General features: G+C 42.3%; 1 protein-coding gene across 7 annotated transcripts in view; it reads left to right on the forward strand.

Annotated features, from left to right (window-relative positions):
- The window catches only part of LOC137384287 (septin-9-like), a 413,392-nt gene extending 403,465 nt beyond the window's left edge, over positions 1-9,927 (forward strand). For 3 of the 7 annotated variants that reach the window (XM_068058094.1, XM_068058097.1, XM_068058096.1), the window contains 2 exons: positions 7,767-7,818; positions 8,815-9,927. In XM_068058094.1, coding sequence (XP_067914195.1) covers positions 7,767-7,818; positions 8,815-8,944 — 182 coding nt within the window. In that variant the 3' untranslated portion in view covers positions 8,945-9,927. The remainder of the gene's footprint in view (positions 1-7,766; positions 7,819-8,814) is intronic. The other 4 variants (XM_068058100.1, XM_068058099.1, XM_068058098.1 and 1 more) reach the window with 3 other exon arrangements.
- The last annotated feature ends 14,361 nt before the right edge of the window (positions 9,928-24,288 follow it).

Genomic DNA, 24,288 nt, shown 5'->3' on the forward strand with positions numbered 1-24,288 from the left:
GGTCTAGGTGTTCTAGTGCATGAGTCACAAAAAGTTAGTATGCAGGTACAGCAAGTAATAAAGAAGGCTAATGGAATGCTATCTTTTCTTAAAAGAGAAATTGAAAATATAAGTAAGGATGTTATGCTTCAGTTATACAGGGTGTTGGTGAGACCACATCTCGAATACTGTGTGCAGTTTTGGTCTCATTTAAGGAAGGATGTAAATTGGAGGCAGTTCAGAGAAGGTTATTAAATTGATACCTGAAATGAGCGGGTTGTCTTACGAGGAAAGTTTGGACAGACTGGGCTTGTTTTCACTGGAGTTTAGAAGAGTGAGGGGAGATTTGATTGAAGTTTATAAGATCCTGAACGGTCTTCATAAGGTGGATGTGGAAAGGATGTTTCCTCTCGTGGATGAGTCCAGAACTAAGGGGAACTGTTTTAAAATTAGGAGTTGCCCTTTTAGGACAGAGATGAGAATTTTTTTTCTCTGAGGGTGGTGGAGATGGGGTCATTGAATATTTTTATTCAATATTAATATTTTTAAGACGCAGGTAGAAAGATTCTTAGGCGAGGGAATCATTGGTTATCGGGGTAGATGGCAGTGTGGAATTCGAGACACATGTATCAGCCATGATCTTATTGAATGGTGGAGCAGGCTGGAGGGGCAGAATGGCCTACTACTTCTCCTAATTCGTATGTTCATATCAGGTCCTTCACAAGCTGTAGGTAGCTGATCCCCACACTGAACCTGATGTGCAAGCATTGTGTTACCACTGATCCTCCTTTTGCAACAGCATAGCTTGTAATCCCACCTATAATGCTTCTGCTGAATTCTTTTCTAACTGTCTCAGTACTGTAGCAGAAGTTTAGAACTCGTTTTTGCAATAATAAACTCGTTCCCCATTTTTCATGTTTACTGGTATTCCAACTCCATTTAGTGGTCCTAACAGTTCTCTAAGATAGGGGGTTAATTTTTCCCTTGGGCTTTTTCACCCTGATGGAACCTAATGGGGGTCCCGAGCCTGCATTTGCCGGTAGCAGGAATGGCTCGGCAATTTTACCGTAGATGGCCTCCTAATTGGCCGCCTGCGGGCCCACCATCCAATTAAGATCAATGGGCAGGCTCTCCATGCTGGCCGCCCAGTCAGAGAGTCTGAAACCTCAACAGTGCCACTGGGAGAGGTAGGTGCTGCTGAAGCACGCTGGAGACAGAGTGTGCCTCAAAAGTTTAAAACAATCAGGAGGTCGAGGGTGGTAGGTTCCATCGCTGGGAGTGGAAAGCCCTCTGGGTGGAGTGTTGGGGCTACAGGGGCTGTCTTTCCTCCCTGCGTGCCCCTTTTCGGGCCATGAACCCTCTGGTTTTGGTGGCCTCTTGTGCTGCCGGAGGGTGATCACCTCCATGACGCTGGTGACCTCCCCATGTGCCATTACCCTACTTAATGGCCCCTAATTGGGGCCTTAAGTGCTTCAATTTGCTGCCTGTATCAGGGGGGCAGGCAGCAGATCCAGCACACAGCCTGGCACTGGGAAATTTTCCCAGTGATGATAATGTGTCAGGGAAACATTCTAATGCGGCTGCCCTGTTGTTTATCAGCCCCGCCATCTCTGTTGTCGCCACCTGGGTGGGCCAGTAAAATTCAGCCCATGGTCTTTTCTCCTGAAAGATTTTTGCTCAAATAATTGACCAAGCCTAACAGACGTTCTATAACTTTGCATGGTGTGTACTGAGTAGACGAGATTTTTATATGGTCAAACTCATTGTCTTCACTAGTGATGTTGATTACATTAGTGAAGACAAGTGTCCTCTTGACTCCAAGCGCACACTTTTTGTTATTCAGTTCTGTTTTGACTCTTCTAGAGGTTTCAATTCTTTCTGCTCTCTGCCGCCTGTTCTCTTTTTTTTGACACACTCCACACCATTAAGGCATCCATTGATGTGTCCATGTTGTTGACGTGCTTATATATCATAGAGATTGTTTTGTGATGTACTTCCAGAGTGGAAGCACTGTGAAAGGCATGTGGTAAAATCTCACTATACTTTTACTATCCTTTTTGCCTTGAAGGTTATCATTTCCAATTTCTCATTTGGCTGCTTCTTAATCCCTTTCCTAACTATTGCTCGAGTAGTTTCATTTCCCTGGTGCACAAATTTTTTTTTTTGCTGCCCTCCTTCAGTCAAAATGTTTTATTCAAAAGCCAGGTCTTGCTCCTGAGAATTATCTGATATTCTACAAATGATTCTATTTGTATTAGTGATTTTGCCAATTTGCCAAATTCACAATTTTTAATATGGTTACATATTGATTATTTTTCTGCTTTCTGCAAGTATGACCTGTAAAATTCACATTTCATTGATAATTGCAGTATTTCTCGAGCTTATTCATTATTGCACCCAGTTTCAGATTCTCTCCTTTCCTAAAGTTTAAAGTAATAATATTAGCGCTCATTCCCAAATAATATGTAGGAAACACATTCTTTTATCCCACTTTTTTTTAAAACTTCTACAGAACATACATCAAGCCACTGTTTATGTATTTCCAATTTTCTGGAAGATATCTGGTAAACTAAGGCGAGATGAAATTTGAAAATTATCTATTTTAACATCTTGTCTTTTACTTGGTACTTTTCAGTTCCAGTTTCCTTACTTGCTTTTTTGGCACTGTGATCCACCATTAAAACATAAAGGGAAAAATAGCTTGATTTTACAAATTTCCACACAACAGCCCTCGGCAGGTCACGGTCAGTTTATAAACTTCATCACGCAGACTGAAATGGTGTTTAAAATCTGGATTTAACCAGTTGATTCATTGCAATATTGATAGTTCAGTTGGAGTTGGTCTCTTTAATACCTGTCATTGAAATTTCTTGTAGAGAGGTGCATTGTCCCTGGAGTATTACTACTTTGTGATAGGAGGTAGGACTTCCACTCGAGCATGCAGGTGTGTCCAGTCATAAGCTAATCACTCCTTTGGGATGAGGGTAGGTTAAATCAAATCATTCTGCCCTCATTTGGTTCGAGTCAGATGCTTCAAGGTGCCATAGGCTATGCGAGAAAAGAAAGGCAGGCCTGCATTAATGTAATGTTTTTCACGGCTTCGGGATGCCCCAGTGCACTTTACAGGAAATGAAGTACTTTGTTTTATTCAAGGAGAAAAAGCAGCAGCCAAGTTGCGCACAGCAGGGTCCCAGACATAGCAATGCGATAATGATCAGATATTCTGTTTTTAAGCGTTGTTTGAGGGATAAATAATGGCCAGGAACCTGCCCACCATGACACCAGAATAGTGTACACAAAGAGAAAAAAGACTTGCATTTATATAGTGCCTTTCAGGACCACAAAACTTCCCTGTTCTTTGAAGTAGTGCCATGGGACTGGGGTTTGTGCAGGAGGTGGGGGGAACCCCACCTCTGCACTTTTCCAGGACCCTGGAGCGATCCTCTGAATCTTTGGCCTTCAAAGTTGAATGAGGTCGGATCCCCTTCCCTATCGTATTTAAAGTGGAGATCCCGCCCCCAAGAGCTGCTGGCCAATCACAGGGCTGGCAGCTTAACAGTATCAGCAGCGCCACCGGGAGCGATGGCCACAGTCGGTATTGCAGAGACTGCTGACCCAGGCCCAACGTTGGAACCCTGGACCCAAGGTAGGTGAGGCGGGGTCGCCAGGGCCAGTCCAGAAGTCCCTCGTGTTGGGCGTTCAGTGCAGGAGGTGGAGGGGTGGGGGTCCCAGGGTGTAAGATTGTTTATGGTGGGGGTCCTCCGTGGGCCACGAATTGCTCAAGAAGGAATAACACCCCCCCCCCCCCCCCCCCCCTGCCCAAGGCGTCAACCTATCCCACCCCGGGAGATCGGATCTGGCAATCCCGGCGTCTGGTTCCGTGCTGGCCGCTGCCGCTCCAATTCTCCTAGGCACATGAAAGGGAGCAGTGAATAATATTTGTAGGATGTCCTCCTGAACTGTTCTTAGTGGACTGAGAGACTAATGTTCTGGTTAGAGAAACTTGCTAAAGTCTATTTATTAGCTGCTCTGCAGCATGATCTGCATACAATTGGGACAAAGGAAACCAAAGGTAGCTATCAAAATAGCTGGTTGCAAAGCACATAGGATAGTAATTGTACAGGGTATTCTTTCTCTTGTGTAACTTAAAAGTACATTTGATATAGTTGCATGCCTTGAATTCTGGATTTTGCTTTCTGCATTGAAAATTACAATGCATTTAACCGTCGTTGGGCCTTTCAAAATGATGTATGTTTACTTTGGGTCGAAATATGTTTTCCAATTATTGGTCAATGTATTGTCTGAGTGCAAACATACCAATGAGCAAGATCAGGGGATTCTTGGGTGTTTTTCTCATGGTTAAAATCTTGGCTGACACTACAGTGTGCCTTCAGATGAGATGTGCAATCAAAGGCCTCTCTTGAGGGTAAGAGATCCTGTTCAGTTTTCATTGAAGAGCATGGAAGTACTCCTGGTGTCTTAATTACTTAATCACTCAGCCAACACTGCCACAAAACTAATTTTCAGGACTTTTGCCTCATTGCTGTCGGTGACCTTGCTGTGCACAAATTGGCTGCCATGTTTCCCAACATTACAACAGTGACAACAATTCATTGGCTGTAAAATGCTTTCGGACATCCTGAGATTATGCAAATGCAGGTTCTTTTAAGTTTGGTGAAGATTAATTATTTTGTGATTCACAACATATCTGTTGAAGAATTCATAACCATAACTACGTTGAACACATGAAGTCTTTCAATGTAATCAGATACACAGTCTGTTACAAATTTTGCACAACTGTGTCTGGAGTTGAGGTACTGACTAGGATCAGCTGTTCTCTTTTCAGTTGAATCTTCTTTGGCCTCCTTGTCTCGAGAGACAATGGGTAAGCGCCTGGAGGTGGTCAGTGGTTTGTGAAGCAGCACCTGGAGTGGCTATAAAGGCCAATTCTAGAGTGACAGAGTCTTCCACAGGCGCTGCAGATATAATTGGTTGTCGGGCTGTTACACAGTTGGCTCTCGCCTTGCACTTCTGTCTTTTTTCCTGCCAACTGCTAAGTCTCTTCGACTCGCCACTCTTTAGCCCCGCCTTTATGGCTGTTCGCCAGCTCTGGCGATCACTGGCAACTGACTCATGAACTGTGATCAATGTCACAGGACTTCATGTCGCGTTTGCGGATGTCTTTAAAGCGGAGACATGGACGGCCGGTGGGTCTGATACCAGTGACGAGCTCGCAGTACAATGAGTCCTTGGGGATCCTGCCATCTTCCATGCGGCTTACATGGCCAAGCCATCTTAAGCGCCGCTGGCTCAGCAGGGTGTGTATACTGGGTATGTTGGCCATCTCGAGGACTTCTGCGTTGGAGATACGGTCCTGCCACCTGATGCCAAGGATTCTCCAGAGGCAGCAACGATGGAATGAGGTGAGACGTCGCTCTTGGCTGACATACGTTGTCCAGACCTCGCTGTTGTAGAGCCAGGTACCGAGGACACAGGCTTGAAACACTCAGACTTTTGTGTTCCGTGTCAGTGCGCCATTTTCCCACACCCTCTTGGCCAGTCTGGACATAGCAGCGGACGCCTTTCCCATGTGCTTGTTGATTTCTGCATCGAGAGACAGGTTACTGGTGATAGTTGAGCCTAGGGAGGTGAACTCTTGAACCACTTCCAGAGCGTGGTCGCCGATATTGATGGATGGAGCATTTCTGACGTCCTGTCCCATGATGTTCGTTTTCTTGAGGCTGATGGTGAGGCCAAATTCGTTGCAGGCAGCCGCAATCGGGTCGATAAGCCTCTGCAGACACTCTTCTGTGTGGGATGTTAATGTAGTGTCGTCAGCAAAGAGGAGTTCCCTGATGAAGGCTTTCCGTACTTTGGTCTTCGCTCTAAGACAGGCAAGGTTGAATCTTGTGTGGAGGAAAATTCCTTCTTCTGAAGACTTGAATGCATGTGAGACCAGCAGTGAGAAGAAGATCCCAAACAGTGTAGATGCGAGAACGCAGCTTTGTTTCACGCCACTCAGGATAGGAAAGGGGTCTGATGAGGCACCGCTATGCTGAATTGTGCCTTTCATATTGTCATGGAATGAGGTGATGATACTTAATATTTCAGATGAATACACTATTGTAAAGATGTTGCATTTTCTTCTGCCCTCTTGTGGTTATTTGATGAGGTGAAAGTGTGTGTGGCTATAAGTAAGATAATTTATCGGGAGAGGTCGATAACTTTTATTCTGTAACTTTTCACTGAATAAAAACAACTACTTGCAATTATATAGCATCGTTAATATATTATACAGGGTATAATCAGATGAAAATGAATACTGAGCCAAAGAAGGAGACTAAAGAGGGGTAACCAATAGCTTAGTCAAAGGATTCAGTTTGGAAACTGCACCACAATTGTTAACAAACACTGCTTTTACACAAACAGATGTACCGCTGGTGTCTGACATTCTTGCAGTTTCTCCAGTGATCTTTCACTGCTTCCCCCACCGCTGATACTAGCAAAGCAAAAATTAAAATTGTAACCAGCTGAGTTTTGACGAGAAGTGGCAGCCAAAGAGTGACCTGAGATGCAAAAAAAAAATGGCATTGGTGCAAAATGTGTCTTTCTTTCAATTGAGATCACTTTTTTTTCCCCTGTCCTATCCCTTTCCCAGTAAATAAAGTAGCACATTTACAGTTCCAAAACGTTTGGTTTTTAAGAGCAATTTTGCCAACTCACTGTTAGGTGACAAAAAAGGAATAGAAGCACGAGTTAGATAAAAGTACTATGGATGCTGGAGATCTGAAATAAAAACGAAGTGCTGGAAATACTCAGCAGGTCTGGCAGCATCTGCGGAGAGAGAAAGAGTTAACGTTTCAAGTCTGTGACCTTTCATCAGAACATGAGATAGATACTTGATTAGGTTGCTGTCCTGAACAATCAACCTTAGTGTCCAATATTTTTGGTCCTAGAGAAGGAAGGCCTGTTGTGTGGATCATATTTGAATCCTGCATTCCACTAGGTCAGAAGTGAATATAAATGGAAGTGGAAACATTAGAACTTAAGTTGCATGAATCTTTGAGAATAAGGCTACAAATAAAATACTTACGATGAATGCCTACTTAAATAAGCACACTATGACCCTATAACTCAATTATATAGACAAGTTATTGTGATGGTGCACGCTGGATGCTCTGAGGTCCCTACCCATCAGTGTACGTTTTACCTATTCAGAGCTCATGTCTGTATTTAGGTGTGACATTGGCACTTCCAATGAGATCATGATACATAATAAAAACAAAAATGCTGGAAATACTCAGTCGGTCAGGCAGAATCTGCAGACAGATACAGTGTTAATGTTTCGGATAGATGACCTTTCATATCTGCTGAGTATTTCTAGCATTTTCTGTTTATTTCAGCTTTTCAGGATCTGCAGTTTTTTGCTTTTGTAGACCATGATAAGTGTTAGAATTTTGAATGTTGTGGTGATGTCCACTTCTCGACTGGAGTAGAGGCAATGTTACACCACCTTCGAGAGATTTCAGTAGAATTGATGTATTCAGTATTTGCATGCTGCATGTTTGTATTGTTCATTGTTACAAGCATGATTGCAGGATGAAAATATGAATGTATAAACAAGACATTGAAGTGATCCATACAACAACAAAGGTAAAACGATGAATGCAAATTAAAGCCCCTCCGTACAGTGATCTGTTGTTTTGAAAATTAAAATAGATCATATAGGATAACGATTAAAATGAATCACAACAAAGTCCGCATTAACGTCTTTTCATCTCTTATAGTGGAAAATATGTCTCACTGCGAATTTGCCTGTTTGCGTGATCTGCTGATAAGGTTAGTTGGGAAGGGGGTCCTCTGCATGCAAGTCTACCCGGTACTCCTATTTTGCCTTTGTAATTATCGCTAGTATCCTGTACCATGTGCAGTATGTTTTAAGAAGCTATTCAGGATCAGTGATTGCAGGTTTATTTCTAGTAAGATGTTTTACCACAGAAACATCAGTGTACACAGTTATCCATGAATTTCACTATTGAATGGAATTTCTAAATTGAAATAAGCCAGATTTTGTCGTCGCTAGGCATCTGACATTAGTTGGACTTGCCCTGCACAAAGCTGCTGAAAGTGTGAGCTGATAATGGCAGAGTGAGAGAAACGGGGCATCTCGGATCAGAGTGAAGATGACAGCCAACAAGGTATCTCCCTAATTAATGAGATATAAGGATTGGCAAATTAACAGCAGAAGGACTGAGAAGCAGGGTGAATTAAAGGGGGTGAATTCAATGTCAAATCAAGAAGAAAGAGAAATAAAGGCGAGGAAGATTGGACAGAGAGGAAGAAGAGCAAAGGGAAAGTAAGAAGAAAATATTCATATTTTTAAATTCCCCCTGAAAAATTCAAAACCTGCAGCTACGAGACTGCACACTTGTAATGGCTAATTTTCAGTGCCAGAGAGGTTGATTAGTAGTAATTAATAATTATCACATCATTAAAAAGGCATTTGCACTGATTACGAACCCTAATTATCTCGCATGGTTTCAGTTCACGCGAGTATAGCAACTTTGAGGTTCAGTGCTGTTTCTGCAAAGCTAATGGTGTGGCGCAACTTGGAAAACAACTTTGGGATTATTCACATTTAACAGCACATCTGCTCTTTGCCTAAAGTTGCCGTACCATTTCCACATAAATAATGATGATGCCATCAGCCTCACCATTATTTTGAAGCAAAAGTCTGTTTGAATGTTGTACTATGATGACACGTAAATGGAATAGTTTAAAATGCTCCAGTATACCATGTTTCATATTCTGATGATGACATTAAATATTCCTCAGGACTCACATGCAGAATCTGAAAGATGTGACCAGCACCATTCACTATGAAGCATATAGAGTTCAGCGGCTGAGTGAAGGAAATGAGTTTGCCAATGGAATAGCAGAAAAGAATGTGAACAGCAACATGTAAAACATATATGGCTTTTCCTTCAGGTTCCTGAATTTATTTGGCCAGCTAATAATTTAGGTAAAAGGTATGTGGTAGTGTATCAGCACTGCTTGTCTTAAGATAATTTATTCCATACTATGCTGTTCTGTTCACAAATGAATGACTATTACACATCACAAAACTAAGTGGTGCACACTTGCCATATTTTTGTATTGCCTTGCTTCATAGATTACCTTTTAGACTTGCATGACACCAAAGGAGTTTTTAAGAAATGTTTTGCAGCAAACCACAAAATTGATTTTTGTGGATGAGGTTTTTTTTGTAATAAAACTAAATTGTTCAGGGAGAAACTTAAAGCAAAATTGTGCTAATTTGTGAACAGAACGTTTTGGTGGATTAAAAATTGCTTTTAATACTATTGCAGTGCGAAAGCTCGATACTTGTTCTACAGGACAAAAAGAAGAGAATGTAATTGGCTTAATTATTACTACTCTATTTATTTCCAATATATTACTAGCATGTTTCAGTATATCAAAACATGGCCAACTGACATGTATTCAAGAAAATCCCAAAGCACTCTTTGTTCCACGATGGCTTTAATTAGAGAAGTGAAAGACAACACATAATGGAAACATTTACACTTGTGAAATAAGGTGGTGGGTGTTGTAAGAAGGCAAGCTCTTTAGTGATGTAAACAATGTTAAACAGTGAGTAGGAAGACTGCTTCTTTGCCAAAATATGTATTGCTCACTGAAAGATATAAAGAGTTAGTTTTCATAAAAGTAAGGCACTTCTTGGATCTTTATCCATCTAAGCAAAGTGTAAAAGGAATGTCACATTAGTTACTCAGTATTTTGAAAATGTAATTATATTGAAAATTGAAGCTTTTCTTTTGTCTTTCATTGTATGACCTTTCCATGTGCATTTTTTTGGGTTTACATTCATTGTCAAATTAGACTTTTTGTATAAAATAAAAATGTTTGATATATATTTCCTAAAATAAACGCTGCAAACTTAATGTTTTTAACTGTCTTTTATTATTTGGCTGTGTCTGCTCATCATTTATGTGTTGGTGTTTAATGCGATCGTATTGAAGAAAAGACTTCAGAAAACAAATGAGGGTAGGTTGAGACTTTTTTATTCTTGCAATTATGAATGTCTCATTTATTGCCTAACCCTGGTTGTCCTGAGAAGGTGGTAGTTGGCTGCTTTCTTCATCCACTACAGCCTGTGTGGGTTGATGCAACTTCAGTGGGTTCAGAATGGGTAAGGATGACCGGTTGCCTTCCCTAAAGGATAAACATTAGTGAACCAGTTGGGTTTTTACAAAAGCCTGATACCTTCATTGTCACTTGAAGTTTTACTGATCGCTTTTACATAGGATATACAGCACAGAAACAGGCCATTTGGCCTGATCAGGTAATGCTGGCACTTATGCTGCACTCGAGCCTCCTCCCATCTTTACTTATCTAAATCTATCATCATAGCCCTCTATTTTCCTTAAATGCATCTATCCTATTTGCTTCAACCACTCCCTGTGGGAGCACGTTACACATTATCACCACTCTTTGGGTAAAGAAGTTTCTTCTGAATTCCCTATTGGATTTCTTGATAATTGTCTGTATTGGTGGCTTCTCGTTATGCTGTACCCCATGGTTAAATTTGAATTCAAGTTCTCCAGTAACTTAATTGGGAATTAGGAGCCCTTCTGACACAAGGGGGACTCTACGGCTGATGGTCAGCATTTTGGCAATAGGATAATGGGATTTCAAAGCTAGAATTTAATGGAGCATTAACTACAAGAATGGAGCTTGAACAACAGAAAGTTCCTAGTTGGAAATGCCACCTCAAATTCAGAGGCAGTTAAATTCAAAATATTGCGGATGCTGGAACTCTGAAATAAGAACTGAAATCAGAAGTGGCAAAAGTTAGAAATGTAACAGTCTTTGAGCAAGTGGGGTGGGGGAAGGGCAACAAGAAGGTAGGACGAAGGGGGGTAGATATCAAATAACAGTGAAGTCATGGAACAGAATGCAAATGGAGTTAAAGGCCAGCTCGGGTCTGCAAATGAAACCTGACCCGAGCCCAACATAACCACATCCGACCCGGCCTGAGTCTTTGCATTTTTTCCCGCGCCTGACCTGACCTGACCCACCCCAACCACTGGAATGTTCAGTTAACCTACCTTCCGTTTTTCACTTTTTAAGCTTATGCAGATAAGCAACAAAAACTGTAACTGGAGTTGAAAGGTTGTTTAAAAAGTACATTATGATTGGAGCCACGTACTGGAGGTGGTGATTGAGTGTGTCCGATCCAACTTGAGCTCAGATGCTGGACCTGGAAGAGCGACCCAACCCGCACCTAACGCATGTTGTCGGGTTGGGGTCGGGTAGCCATGCTCTAAATGGAGGGCTAAATAGTTAGTGAAAGATACGGAACGAGTCCAGAGAGATTGCTAATGGCAGAATATCATTTGCCAGCCAATCAGCACTCTCCTCATGCAGAATAGGTTGTTGTTTTCCCTTACATTGGTTATTCTTGCGTAATGTCCTGATGAGTGCTGGATGAAAAGCTTCGACAACGTGATTCTATTTTCAGCAATTCTCAAGTTCTGTACTACCAACTGACTATTAAAAACATTTTTAAAACTGCAGGTCTTGCAAATTTTTCAGATGATTTTAGACTTCTTGGGCTGAATTTTACGCAGCTCCAGCAGGTCGGATGATGGCGTGGGGATGGGGTAAAATTGAGCGGCAGGCTCCGGGAGGCCTACCCGCCCCTCTTCCGCCTCCAGACAAGTTTAAGATATGGTGGGGGGTGGGAAGCGGCCCGCCTGCCCGAGGCCAATCAAGGCCCTTAAGTGGCCACTAAACAGCCACTTAAGGGCCCTCGCTCGCCTCCACGGGTATTTTACCCATGGCAAGAGGGCCTGCTTGGGACGTGAAAGGCCGCCCAGTGATAGCTGCTGGCCTATCTGCACCCTGAGAGGGGGTGGGGGGGCATGGCAGTCGGGCACCGGGTGCCCGATTGAGGGCCGCCCCTGCTTCCCAACCCAACCCAAGACACCCCCTCCCCCCAAATGATCACTCCAGCCTTACCAAGAAAGGGCCAATTCCCCTGGTGAGGCATGCCCCTACTTACCTTCCCACCTCGATCCATGGTGTCGGCTGGGCTGCAGTCCCAGCAGTGGCCGGAAACTCACTGAGGCAGGACCTCCTCCCTCAAGTGGGTGCAAGTGCTGCCTCAGGACAATTAAAGCCTGGGGACTCGTAAAATACGGGACAGATCCCCGGGCTAGGCAGAAGCGGGTTCACCACTGACTTTCATGTTGGAGTCCGGCTCCCGTCCATCCACCGCAAAACTCAGGCCCTTGTGTTCAGCGTGTTGCAAGTTTATTTTTTGCACTGTCAGAACATGGTTGTTTGTACCTAGAAAAAAAGGAATTTCCTATGGCCGGAATTCTACCCTTGGTGGACGGGATCCATCCACCGACTGAAAAGTCGGTGGCGAACCTACCTCCGCCTGGCCTGGGGATTTGATCCGCATTTTGCGGTCCCCAAGCCTTTAATTGGTCTGAGGCGGGACTTCCACCTCATTGAAGCAGGAAGTCCTGCCTAGCGGAGCTGCTGGTCAATCAGCGGGCCAGCAGCTCTTAGTCCCAGCAACGCCACCGGGAGTGCTGGCCACTGCTGGGTAACAAACCAGCCATCGGAACATAACATAAGAAATAGGAGCAGGAGTAGGCTATTTGGCCCCTCAAGCCTGCCCCGCCATTAAGTAAGATGACGGCTGATCTGCCACACACTTCAACTGCTCTTTCGTGCCAGCTCCTCATCGCCCTCAACTCCCCCGATATTTCAAAAATCTATCTACCTCCTCTTTAAATACTTTCAGTGATCCAGCCTTGATGTTGGGGAGTCCTGGAACAAAGGTAATTTTTGGGGCCTTGCCGGGGATGATCGGTTGCACCCTGGCGAGGCAAGGGTGATCAGTTGGGGGAAGGGGGGGCATGTTAGGTGTTGGGGGTGGTTGGGGCAGTGGGTTGGCCCTCCATCGGGTACACGTTACCTGATCATGACACCTCCGCCGCCCCCCCCCCCACCCGCAGGCTGTCAGAAAGCCACCTGCTTTTGTCAGTTGGCTTCTCTCGGGCCTGGGCTACCCGACCGGCCATGGGTAAATTCCCTGTGGCGGTGGGCGGAGACCCCTTAAGTGGCCGTTAACTGGCCACTTAGGGGCCTTGATTGGCCTGGGTGGGTGGGCCGTTTTTCACTGCCGCCACCATGCGTAAAGTGGCGGCGGAGGCCGGAGCGAGTCAGGAAGGCCCCCCGAGCCTCCCACTCCATTTTATGTCCCCCCCCCCCCCCCCCCCCCACCTTCCCACTGTTTTGGGGTGTGGGGGGGGGGGGGGGGGGGTGGTAAAATGACGGCCTATTTCATAGAATTGTAGAATTATGCAATGCAGATGGAGGCCATTCAGCCCATCGTACCTGTGCCAGCACTTTAAAAGACCTGTCCGAATAGTACCACCCCATTGCTCTGTCCCTATAGCTCTGCAGAATGGTTCCCCCTTCAAGGTTAATTCTGTTAGTAGATGTAGATTAAAATCACGAATGTCTGGTGAGAAAAAATTGCCCGATTTAGTGATTGTTTGCCCTTGTTCAAAGGCTGTTACTGATTTTGAGAGTGTTTCAATGGTACTTGTGAATCCATTGGTTTTGTTTTCATTTGGAGCCATTTGGTCACTCTCTTCCTGCAAGGCCTCCTTTTCAGCACTTGTCCTCTTCGGCTTATAAGTTATTTTTGATTTTCATTCTGTTGCGGTCAGGAGTGACACTTTTTAGTGTTTGGCCACTGGTAATTCCTCCAACCATTATATTTGATCTATTGCAGTTTAAAGCAGGAAGGATAGATGCACAATTTTTAAATGGTTCAAGAATTGATATGTTTGTGAAGTTGTTCATTGAAATGTTATTTAAATTGCATTCATAGTCTTCTCAAACTTGCTATGATATGTATATAGAATAACTGCTCAGCAATCAGAGCAGCTATTGCAATAGGTATATAAACAAAACAAAATAATTAGATGCCATTCTAGTATTCATTGGCAATTCTACCGTTTATTTTAATAATTGAAGCTGTTTAAAGATTCATTTGGCAATCATACAATGCTGTAGTGAAAATGTAATGTGCCAGCAGGGGTTGGAGTTGGACTCAAGTTAGCAATTCCCAAGTTGAAGGTTCTAAATTTGAGAACTATTAATGCATTGCTTAGTCTCCTTTTTTAAAATCAAGAATGTCCTGCACTATAAGCAAGTGAACATTAAAATCAGTTAATATTTAATGAAACCAGATTGGAATCAATAGTATTTCTCATTTCCAGTGTTGTCTGAATCAGACATATTTGCTTTATGCAGTATATCCTTGAACTTTTTAATAGTCTTGCTGAATAGTACTTAATTCCCTTATTCTGAGAACAAATCAGTTTCCACATGTATGCTGACGATATCCAGCTTTACCTCACGACCAACTCTCTTGACCCCTCCACTGTCTCTAAATTGTCAGACTGCTTATCTGACATACAGTACTGCATGAGCAGAAATTTCTTCCAGTTAAATATTTGTAAGACTGAACCCATTGTTTTCAGTCCCCACCACAAACTCTACCAATTTTATCTCTCTCCCAAGCAACTCTGAGGCTGAAGCAGACTATTCACAACTTCAGTGTCATATTTGATACCCAGGTGAGCTTTCAAGTGCATATCCATGCTGTGATGGAAATCACACCAGCAAAATGGAAACACATGAATTTTGTCATATGGGACGCTAACCTTTTTTTTTTACCGGACATTGCACATAACTTGTTTAAAAAAAAACAACAGAGCTGAATAGCTGAAAACATGGTTGCACATTTGCATTCTGAGAGACAGTTGAATGGAGAGACAATGGGAGTGCTCATTGATTCAATTAACAAGATTGGTCTGGGCAATAGTGATCCACATCTTGTCTATGTAAGAGCCAGAACTCCTCTTTCCGCCCCCACCCCCCCCCCCCCCCCCCCCAACCAACCGAGTGTGTCTGGAAAGCTTTGAAATCAACAACCCTCCCAAAAGCTCCTGTTTCAAACCGAGATGGTCACATGACCTACCTGCTGGTAAGGCAAATTTGAATTGTGCTGCACAGAAAGGAAACAGACTGCAATTGGAAGACCAAAGAGAAGGAAGGTCTCTCTCTCCAGCAAAGTCACAGGAAGACCACGGTGGCGGTTTCTATGCTTCAAGATACAGACAAAGCATATTTTCAACCTTCTGGTACCAGAGAAGTAAGTCTGAAATTTTGCACTGGGCCCCAGTGAGCACTCCAAGACCTCAACTTCAATCAAAGACAAAAGGCAGCACCTGTATACCATCTATTACGAACTCTACTTCAACCACCCCTTCCCTCTCTCCCTCCCCCCGCCCCCCCCATTCTTTCTTCCCTTCTGTATCTATCTGTGTGTGTGTGTCTCTCGTATGCATGCGAGCATGGTTGCGTCCCGTATTTAAGTAATTTTAACCAGGTTAGAGTGGTATGGCTAATAAACTTACAGTTTTCATGTTTAAGCCTAAGAAAACTTATCTGATTGGTTCATTTGCAATTACAATTAGAGTGCAATGAGCAAAGGATTCACTGAGAGGATAAGCTAAAATCACTGTTTTAAAAGATCAACCCGGTTAGGGCCAAACCAGGAAACGGGCAGGAGGGGAGCCTGAGACCCGTTCCTCAACTGTTCGTAACAATGTCATCAACAAGAGTACCTATTTCCACTTAAATCACCCGTCTCTTCCACTGCCTCAACTTTCTGCTGCTGAAACCCTCATGTTATGTCCAGACTTAACTATTCTAATGCACCTCTGGCCAGCCACCCCTATTCTACTCTCTGTAAACTTGAGGTCATCCAAAACTCTGCTGTGTGTCATAACCCGCACCAAATGCCATTCACTCACCACCCCTGTGCTTGCTAACCTACTAGTTCCAAGTTAAGCAATGCTTCAATTTTAAAATTGTTATCCTGGTTTTCAAATTCATCCCTGCCCTGGCCCCTCTGTAATCTCCTCCAGCCCTACAACTTTCCAAGACATCTGCTGCCCTCTAATTCCAACCTCTTAACCACCCCCAATTTTAATTGCTCCATCCTTGGTGGCCCTGCCTTTAGCTGCCTAGGCCCTAAGCTCTGGAATTCCCTCCCTAAACATCTCTGCCTCTCTACCTCACTTTCCTCCTTTAAGACACTCCTTAAAACCTACCTCTTTGACCAAGCTTTTGGTCATGTGCTGTCTTGGTGTCATAAATTCTTTTATAATGCCTCTGAAGTGTCTTGAGATGCTTTATAACATTAAAGGCATGATAAATTGTTAATCGATGACCATGAGGAATTGGGGAATGTTGAAACAAGAGTAAAGCACATCAAGTTACAGTTGTTAAAGGTGAGTAAGCATTTTTTTTTCGCAGCAATGCTCAGAAAATACTCCAATAGCTGTTTCTAATATATCATTAGAAGAGGCTTGACTCTTTAAAAATATAAATGTGTATTTGCAGATATAAAATTGATATATTAATTGGTTGATATGTAAACTTAGAATTTCAAATATCATAGAATTTGAAATATGCCCTTTTAGAGTTTTTAATTTAAATTTTTAATGTATTTTTCTGATTAAGAAAATGGGGGATATATACTGGAAATGTAATCTCCCATTTCTAACAGCGGTAAAGGTCTGCTACCTGGCCCGACACCTGTGAAGACTAGAGACCTGACCATGATCATTTTATATTTATTATATAAATACTGTATATTTTATAATATTTAATTACTCAGAACCTTCCTGATCGCTGCATCTCAGCTGCTCACTGGATAAACTTGCAGCAAGTATTTCAACCTGTAAAGCAGGAGTCTAGGTAATGTATAATAATATTTTCTGAGCCTTCAGGCAATTGCTGTGTTTATTTTGAGCAATACAGATACTGGTACAGTGTGGCACAACCTGTCTGGGCACAACGCCATGGGTTTCTGTTTAATTCATAACCAAACAATCACTGACTTCGTAGCTCCAATCTTCATCTTTTTAAACAACCTTTCAAGTCCAATTACAGTTTTTGTTGCTTACCTGCACAAACTGGAAAAAGTGAAAAACGGATTTGGAATCGGAAAATAGATAAAGTGAACATTCCGGTGATCAGGTCGGGCGTGGGACAAAATGGAAGGACTCTGGCTGGGTCGGGCTCGGGTCCGATGTGGTTCAGGTCGGGTTATTTTTTCCCTGATCTGAGCAAGCCTTTAAAGTAGCGGCATTAAGCATTTGATCTGTAACAGACAGATGCATAGTGAAGCTCATTTTGTTTACCTCAATATGCCTTTGCTTAATTTCAGAAAGCCACTACTTACTTTCTCCTGTTCCATTTGCCACAACAGCCTTTTTTTTATTCGTTCGTGGGATGTGGGCGTTGCTGGTTAGGCCAGCATTTGTTACCCATCCCTAATTGCTCTTGAGCAGGTGATGGTGTGCTGCCTTCTTGAACCACTGCAGTCCTTGGGATGTAGGTACACCCGCAGTGATGCTAGGAAGTGAGTTCCAGGATTTCGATCCAGCGACAGCGAAGGAACAGTGATATAAGTTCCAAGTCAAGGTGGTGCGCTACTTGGAATGGAACTTGCAGGTGGTGGTATCCCCATGCATCTGCTGCCTTCGTCCTTCTAGATGGTAGAGGTCGTGGGTTTGGAAGGTGCTGTCGAAGGAGCCTTGGTGAGTTGCTGCATTGCATCTTGTAGATGGTGTACACTGCTGTCACTGTGCATCAGAGGTGAAGGGAGTGAATGCTGAAGTTGGTGGATGGGATGCCAATCAAGCTGGCTGCTTTGTCCTGGATGGTGTCAAGCTTCTTGAGTGTTGTTGGAACTACACCCATCCAGGCAAGTGGAGAGTATTCCATCACACTCCTGACTTGTGCCTTGTAGATGGTGGGCAGGCATTGGGGAGACAGGATGAGTTACTCACTGCAGAATTCTGAGCCTCTGGCCTGCTCTTGTAGCCACAGCATTTATGCGGCTGGTCCAGTTCAGTTTCTGGTCAATGGTAACCCCCAGGATGTTGATAGTGGGGTATTCAGTGATGGTAATACCATTGAACATCAAGGGAAGATGATTAGATTTCCTCTTGTTTGAGATGGTCATAGCCCGGCACTTGTGTGGGGCAAACATCAGCCCAAGCCTGGTGTTGTCCAGGTCTTGCTACATCTGGACACAGCTGCTTCAGTATCTGAGGAGTCACGAATGGTGCTGAACATTGTGAAATCATCTGCGAACATCCCCACTTCTGACCTTATGATGGAGGGATGGTCATTGATGAAGCAGCTGAAGATGGTTGGGCCTAGGATACTACACTGAGGAACTCCTGTAGTTCTGTCCTGGGACTGAGATGATTAACATCCCACAATCATCTTCCTTTGTTCTGGGTATGACTCCAACCAGCAGAGAGTTTCCCCCTCTATTCCCATTGACTCCAGTTCTGCTAGGGCTCCTTGATGCCATACTCGGTCAAATGCTGCCTTGATGTCAAGGGCAGTCACTGTCACTTCACAGCTGGAGTTCGGCTCTTTTGTTCATGTTGGACCAAAGTTGTAATGAGGTCAGGAGCTGAGTGGCCCTGGTGGAACCCCAACTGAGCAAGAGTGAGCAGGTTATTGCTGAGCAAGTGCTGCTTGATAGTGCTGTCGACAACACCTTCCGTCACTTTGATGATCAAGAGTAGACTGATAGGACAGTAATTGGTCAGGTTGGATTTGTCCTGTTTTTACCAGGACAGGACATACCTGGGCGATTTTCCACGTTACCGGGTACATGCCAGTGTTGTAGCTGTACTACAATTTCATGGTGTCTGAAAGAAAGTTGAGATTACAAGTGGCTTTATCTATATAAAATAAACATCAGAATTATTTTATTGAAATAATCACTTTCATGATAACAGAGTTTGAATTCAGCCACTAACTGATGGAAGTTAATTCTCCTGACTGTCAGAGCTAACTGTGAAATGAGCTCAGACAAGGGCACATAATTCATCAAATTGATGGCTAGTCTCGGATTTCGCTATACAACACAATTTATTTTGGGGATATTATTAGAAATTTGGATGCAAGATGCATTTTAGGTAACATCAGTAAGTTTGATTATGTCCCTAACTTGGGCTATCGATCACCTGAACGGACTTGTAGTTTACACTGCAAAAAAAAAAAGCAGGAAATGTGTCATTATCCTTTAGTTTCAGAAAAAAAATTACAATGGGTAAGCCTCTCTCTTTCATATGCATATCAAAACATAACTCATGGTAACAAGAAAATTACAATCTTGTTTCTTTAACTGACCTCTACCGCACAAATCGTTGTCTGCTCTTTCAAGCAAATGTCCAATATCTCATCCCTCAATGTTCTTTTGTCCTGCTAAGAGATAATTTTAAATGGAATGTTGCTTCTATTCTGTTCCTTAAGGGGAAACGTAGCTCAAGAGAAAGGTCATTGTTTTTGGCAAGTGATGAGAACGAATAGTTTCCAGATGCTTGCATTCCTGAGCATCACATGGCCTGGAACACTGGTGCAATAAAACAATTTTTTTGTCAAGAAGACAGAGTTGTGTAGACACATATTTAATCTAATCTTTGCAATTTTTATTACTTAGGATAGAATTATGAAGTGCAATTTATGGGTTGATAACATGTATGCTGGGGCATTTATGCTGTGATATCCATGCATATAAAAATAATTAAATGCGTGCGAGTTATTGCACAATATATAACGGGGAAGGGCATGTGTGGAAGTTTTGTATGATGGAATAATAGTCAAATTACTGGAAATGTTAGATAAATCCCAAAACATGTTCTGACACTTTGAGTAGTACCCAGTTTTTAATCCAAATTCATTACTTGCCTTCGATGTGGCACACATCTAACAATAGAGATAATATCCAATTGTGTGTTAATTTAGTAACATCTTTGTGCAGTGTATCACTGATTTCCAAAAAGCAGCCCACAGAATGATCTGCAGCTCATTCGTGTATGTGATAAGTTTTCACTGCCTAAACCACTTTTTATGCAAAATTATAGAATTCGGACAACACATCTTGCTACACGAGAAAGTGTATAAGTTCTCAGGATCAGTTGCAAGATATCATGCTGTGCTAAATCACTTGCCCTACAGATGGAGAGCAACCTTTTTACAAAAAATTTTTTTTTAATTCTTTTAGAGACTGCCTTCCCAGGCAGACACTTTTTGGACTCGATACAAGACACTTCAGATAGAGATGCTGTATTTTAATTTTAAGATTTTAATTTGTGTAAAACTTTTCCAGCTGCATTTTTCAATCAATTATCTTAATGCTGGCAATAATCTTTTTAAAATAAATGGATTATCATTGGTGCTAAAATAACATTCAATTAGAAAAGCCAGGCTCACTGGAATATAGAATTTAGGGACAGGGATAGGCCATTTAGCCCCTCGAGCCTGCTCCACCACTAGATCATAGTTGATCGGCACCTTAACTCCCTTTTCCTGCCTTTGCTCTATATCCTTTGATACCCTTAACTAACACTTGTCTTAAGACAGGTGCAGGATTTTTGCGTACATACATTTTGCATGATAGTTACTGAGTCCCAAAGTTCAGGGCTTTCCCTTTGGTATCATAATAGTTAAATATTGTTTTAAAAATCTGATTTGACATGAGACAACTGCAAACTTTCTGGGAAAACAAGATTTCAATATTTAGTGATATAGAATATATAGAATTTAATAGGGCAACATTTCCTTGATAAGTTTATTTACAGTGTGATGCTAACATTCATTACTCTTTATAATTATGTTTCTGATACCTGGAAGTGGTACCATCATACAAAATTGAAAGTAACCTTGAATTGTTTCTGGTTACCGAACAATTTAATTTTGTTTCTCCTTAGCATTTACTTTCCTTATTCAAACAACTGCCTTTTTGTTCCAGTTTTCTTGAACAGATACGCAGGAGCATTTTAATTGATTTTGTTGTCTTTTCACCTCTAGGTTTAAATCGAGCTTTTACAAATTTTGGATCTTCTGTAACTGTTCTGCAGGTTCATTGATGCTGACTCTTTAATCTTTCTGGAGTTAATTTGCTTTGTTGGCCAGTTCATACTTATATAGTCATATAACCTGAGGCATCTAACGCTGTCTCCATTTCTTATAGGAACTGCTATTGTGTCTTTTGCCCATGCCCTTGTGACTTACTTAAGCTTTTAGTTAGAACTGGTAAATGCTCTGACATGAGATCAATGCAAAGTCAAGATACTGATTTATTTTGAAGAACGCAGTACTGAGCAGGATAGCATTTCCAGACATCTTTCTTTATTCTTTTATAACGTTTCCTGTGGCAACAAAATCATGCTGTCTTATCCAGCAGGCCAGATTGGGCCTCACATGTAAACTTTGCTATCTTTCTCATTGACCTCCTGCTGTGAAAATCATCTAGCTATAATCCAGCTCTCAGTTCAGAGCAAGGCCTTCCTTCTCACAGCCTTGTTTTTGGAACTGACTGGACTTTTTCTCTTCATTTTGTTACTTCAGACCACAGCAAATGGTGGAATCTGTCCCTCTAAATCTTTCCCTGTTCACTGATTTACCAGTTCGTCCATAAATAAAACTCTCAATTCCTTCCTCCCTATCTTCCCTCCCCACCCACTCAAAAACTAAAAAGTGGGACCTCAGAAAACACTGCATGCTTAGCTGAATAAATTGTGTTAGCCCAACAATAGTATTTGAGAGAGTGCCTGAGGTAAGTTAACCACCCTGGCCATGGTCCATGATCATTCAGGTAAATAGCACGGATAGTTTGCTTGTCTGCTTTGACTGCATACACCTCTCTGCATTCAGCTTTAGGTACAGAGCAGATTTTAATCTTGTGCGAACTTTAGTTCAAGCATGCTTCGATATTACTGATGGTCAAAAATTTCATGAACCTAGCTCGGACCAAATTGATGATTTTTCTCTTTCATTATGTCTTTTGGTGTAATTGATTTGTTGTATGCTATGCGGTCCTACTGAACAGCAAAAATTTGCCATTGTATTAATACAGTTGGAGTGTTATTTGGAAGGTTTGGTTACAGCAGGATAAATGGAGCATTGTTATGCAAATTAACTGCACAATACCTGTCCCAGAATCATTGCTAAGTGAATATATCCATTCTTAAGTAGTGTCATTTTACATCGAGAACTAAAAAAGGCAAGAAATATAGAAACAAAATTTTCATTTTTGCAATAGATGTAATTTACATACAAGTACTTGCGAGATCACCATTATGCACCAATGAAGATACATGCCAATATAATATAAGCAAAATACTGCAGATGCTGGAAATCTGAAATAAAAACAAGAAATGCTGGAACCACTCAGCAGGTCTGGCAGCATCTGTGGAAAGAGAAGCAGAGTTAACGTTTCAGGTCAGATACATGCCAAACCTGGTTGCAGTACAGTCAAAGTTGTTTATGTTTAGAGATACAGCACTGAAACAGGCCCTTCGGCCCACCGAGTCTGTGCCGACCATCAACCACCCATTTATACTAATCCTACACTAATCCCATATTCCTACCACATTCCCACCTGTCCCTATATTTCCCTACCACCTACCTATACTAGGGGCAATTTATAATGGCCAATTTGCCTACCAACCTGCAAGTCTTTTGGCTTGTGGGAGGAAACCGGAGCACCCGGAGGGAGAACTTGCAAACTCCACACAGGCAGTACCCAGAATTGAACCCGGGTTGCTGGAGCTGTGAGGCTGCGGTGCTAACCACTGCGCCACTGTGCCGCCCTCTATCAGCACAGAAGGAGGCCATTCAGTCCATCTGCAGAGCAATCCAACCAGCCCCATTCCCTGGCTCTATTCCCATAGCCCTGCAAGTTTATTTCCCTCGAGTGCCAATCCAACAACTGGAACACTTTTAGGTTCTTCACATCACATCTTTGGACACTTTGCCGTAGTCTTATGAGTGGAAATATTCTAAAGATATTAATTACACAATGGCTCTGCTGGAGTTCTTGTATGTGAATCATGGCAAATGGAATTTGTTATGGATAACTTCCTGCAGTGACTAATAATTCTATATTTATGCTCAAAATGTCCTCTAACCAATAACAACTATAATGCTATAAAATCTGATGTACTATACTCCCTTATTGAGGGGAGGCTTGGAGACTAGAGAAGGCTTAAAAGCAACAAAATTAAGATAGTGCTTTGAAGAATACTCTTGCCACTTATCACTTGACATCCTGAAGCCCCAATGAATTTTAATGTACTATTTTTTCCTGATAGTGGGGTTGGTTGTATAAATAATTCCATAACTACAATTACTAGGAGTCAAAGTGATCATTTTTTAATCTACAAGGTAATTTATGTCTTCCATTATATCTGGGTCAGACTTGTTCCAACAGCATATTTATTAAATGATGTAGTGAGGGACAAGCGGTTTTTTTTTAAACTAGTGTACAAAGTCAAATGTTTTTACTTTGGATTTATTATTTTTAAGGGCACTTTTTGTTTTCACTTCCCCTTTCCAGAACACTGTTGTTCAATGCTCTAGCCTGGAGCTGAGGAGTGCAGCACACAGGACTGGGGCAATTTAGCCTCCTGTTTGGGGAAGTTACTTGGCATATCTTCTGACAGAAAAGTTCAGACTTGTGAATTATATTCTTACATGTTCAATCATGACACAAAATACTGGAGTACCAGTTCTTAACTTGATTACATGCTAATCTTTTTCTTGAATGTTTATGGCCTGGCATTTCCTGCAATTCTAAATCAGGCAGAATAGCACTTATGTCTGATACCTCCAGGACCCAGCAGGAAGAGGGATTGACGGTAATCCCTGTGGCAGTGATAGAAGACCCCCTTTGGATGTGGAGGACCTTGCAAAGGGCACTTCTCACTCCAATGAGGCCATGGACCCTCCGATCAGTTTAAGGCCTAACAATAAAAGATAATCCTGATCTTCAGGACTCTGTCACCTTGAAATTTACCTCTGCTTTTTCAGATGCTGAAGCAATTGTCCCATTGAGCACCACAAGAATGTCCCTCTGTCTGGAATGGCTGGGAGCTCACCTTGTGGGCATGATGACTTCTGACCCAGGAAAATGGGTCCCAATCATGATGGGGTCACAGCAATAGATGAAAGTACTTTTTATTCTCAACTTTCATATCAACTAAGTTTACTGTTTAAAAATTGCTGTTGCCTCTACAAAAAGGAATGGAAAGAAGATGAAATGACCCAGCTGACAAGTGGAAACTGCTTGTGCTTCACTCTTGTGGTTTATAATGTCAT

Source organism: Heterodontus francisci, chromosome 26, assembly GCF_036365525.1.
Source record: "Heterodontus francisci isolate sHetFra1 chromosome 26, sHetFra1.hap1, whole genome shotgun sequence".
Lineage (NCBI taxonomy): Eukaryota > Metazoa > Chordata > Chondrichthyes > Heterodontiformes > Heterodontidae > Heterodontus > Heterodontus francisci.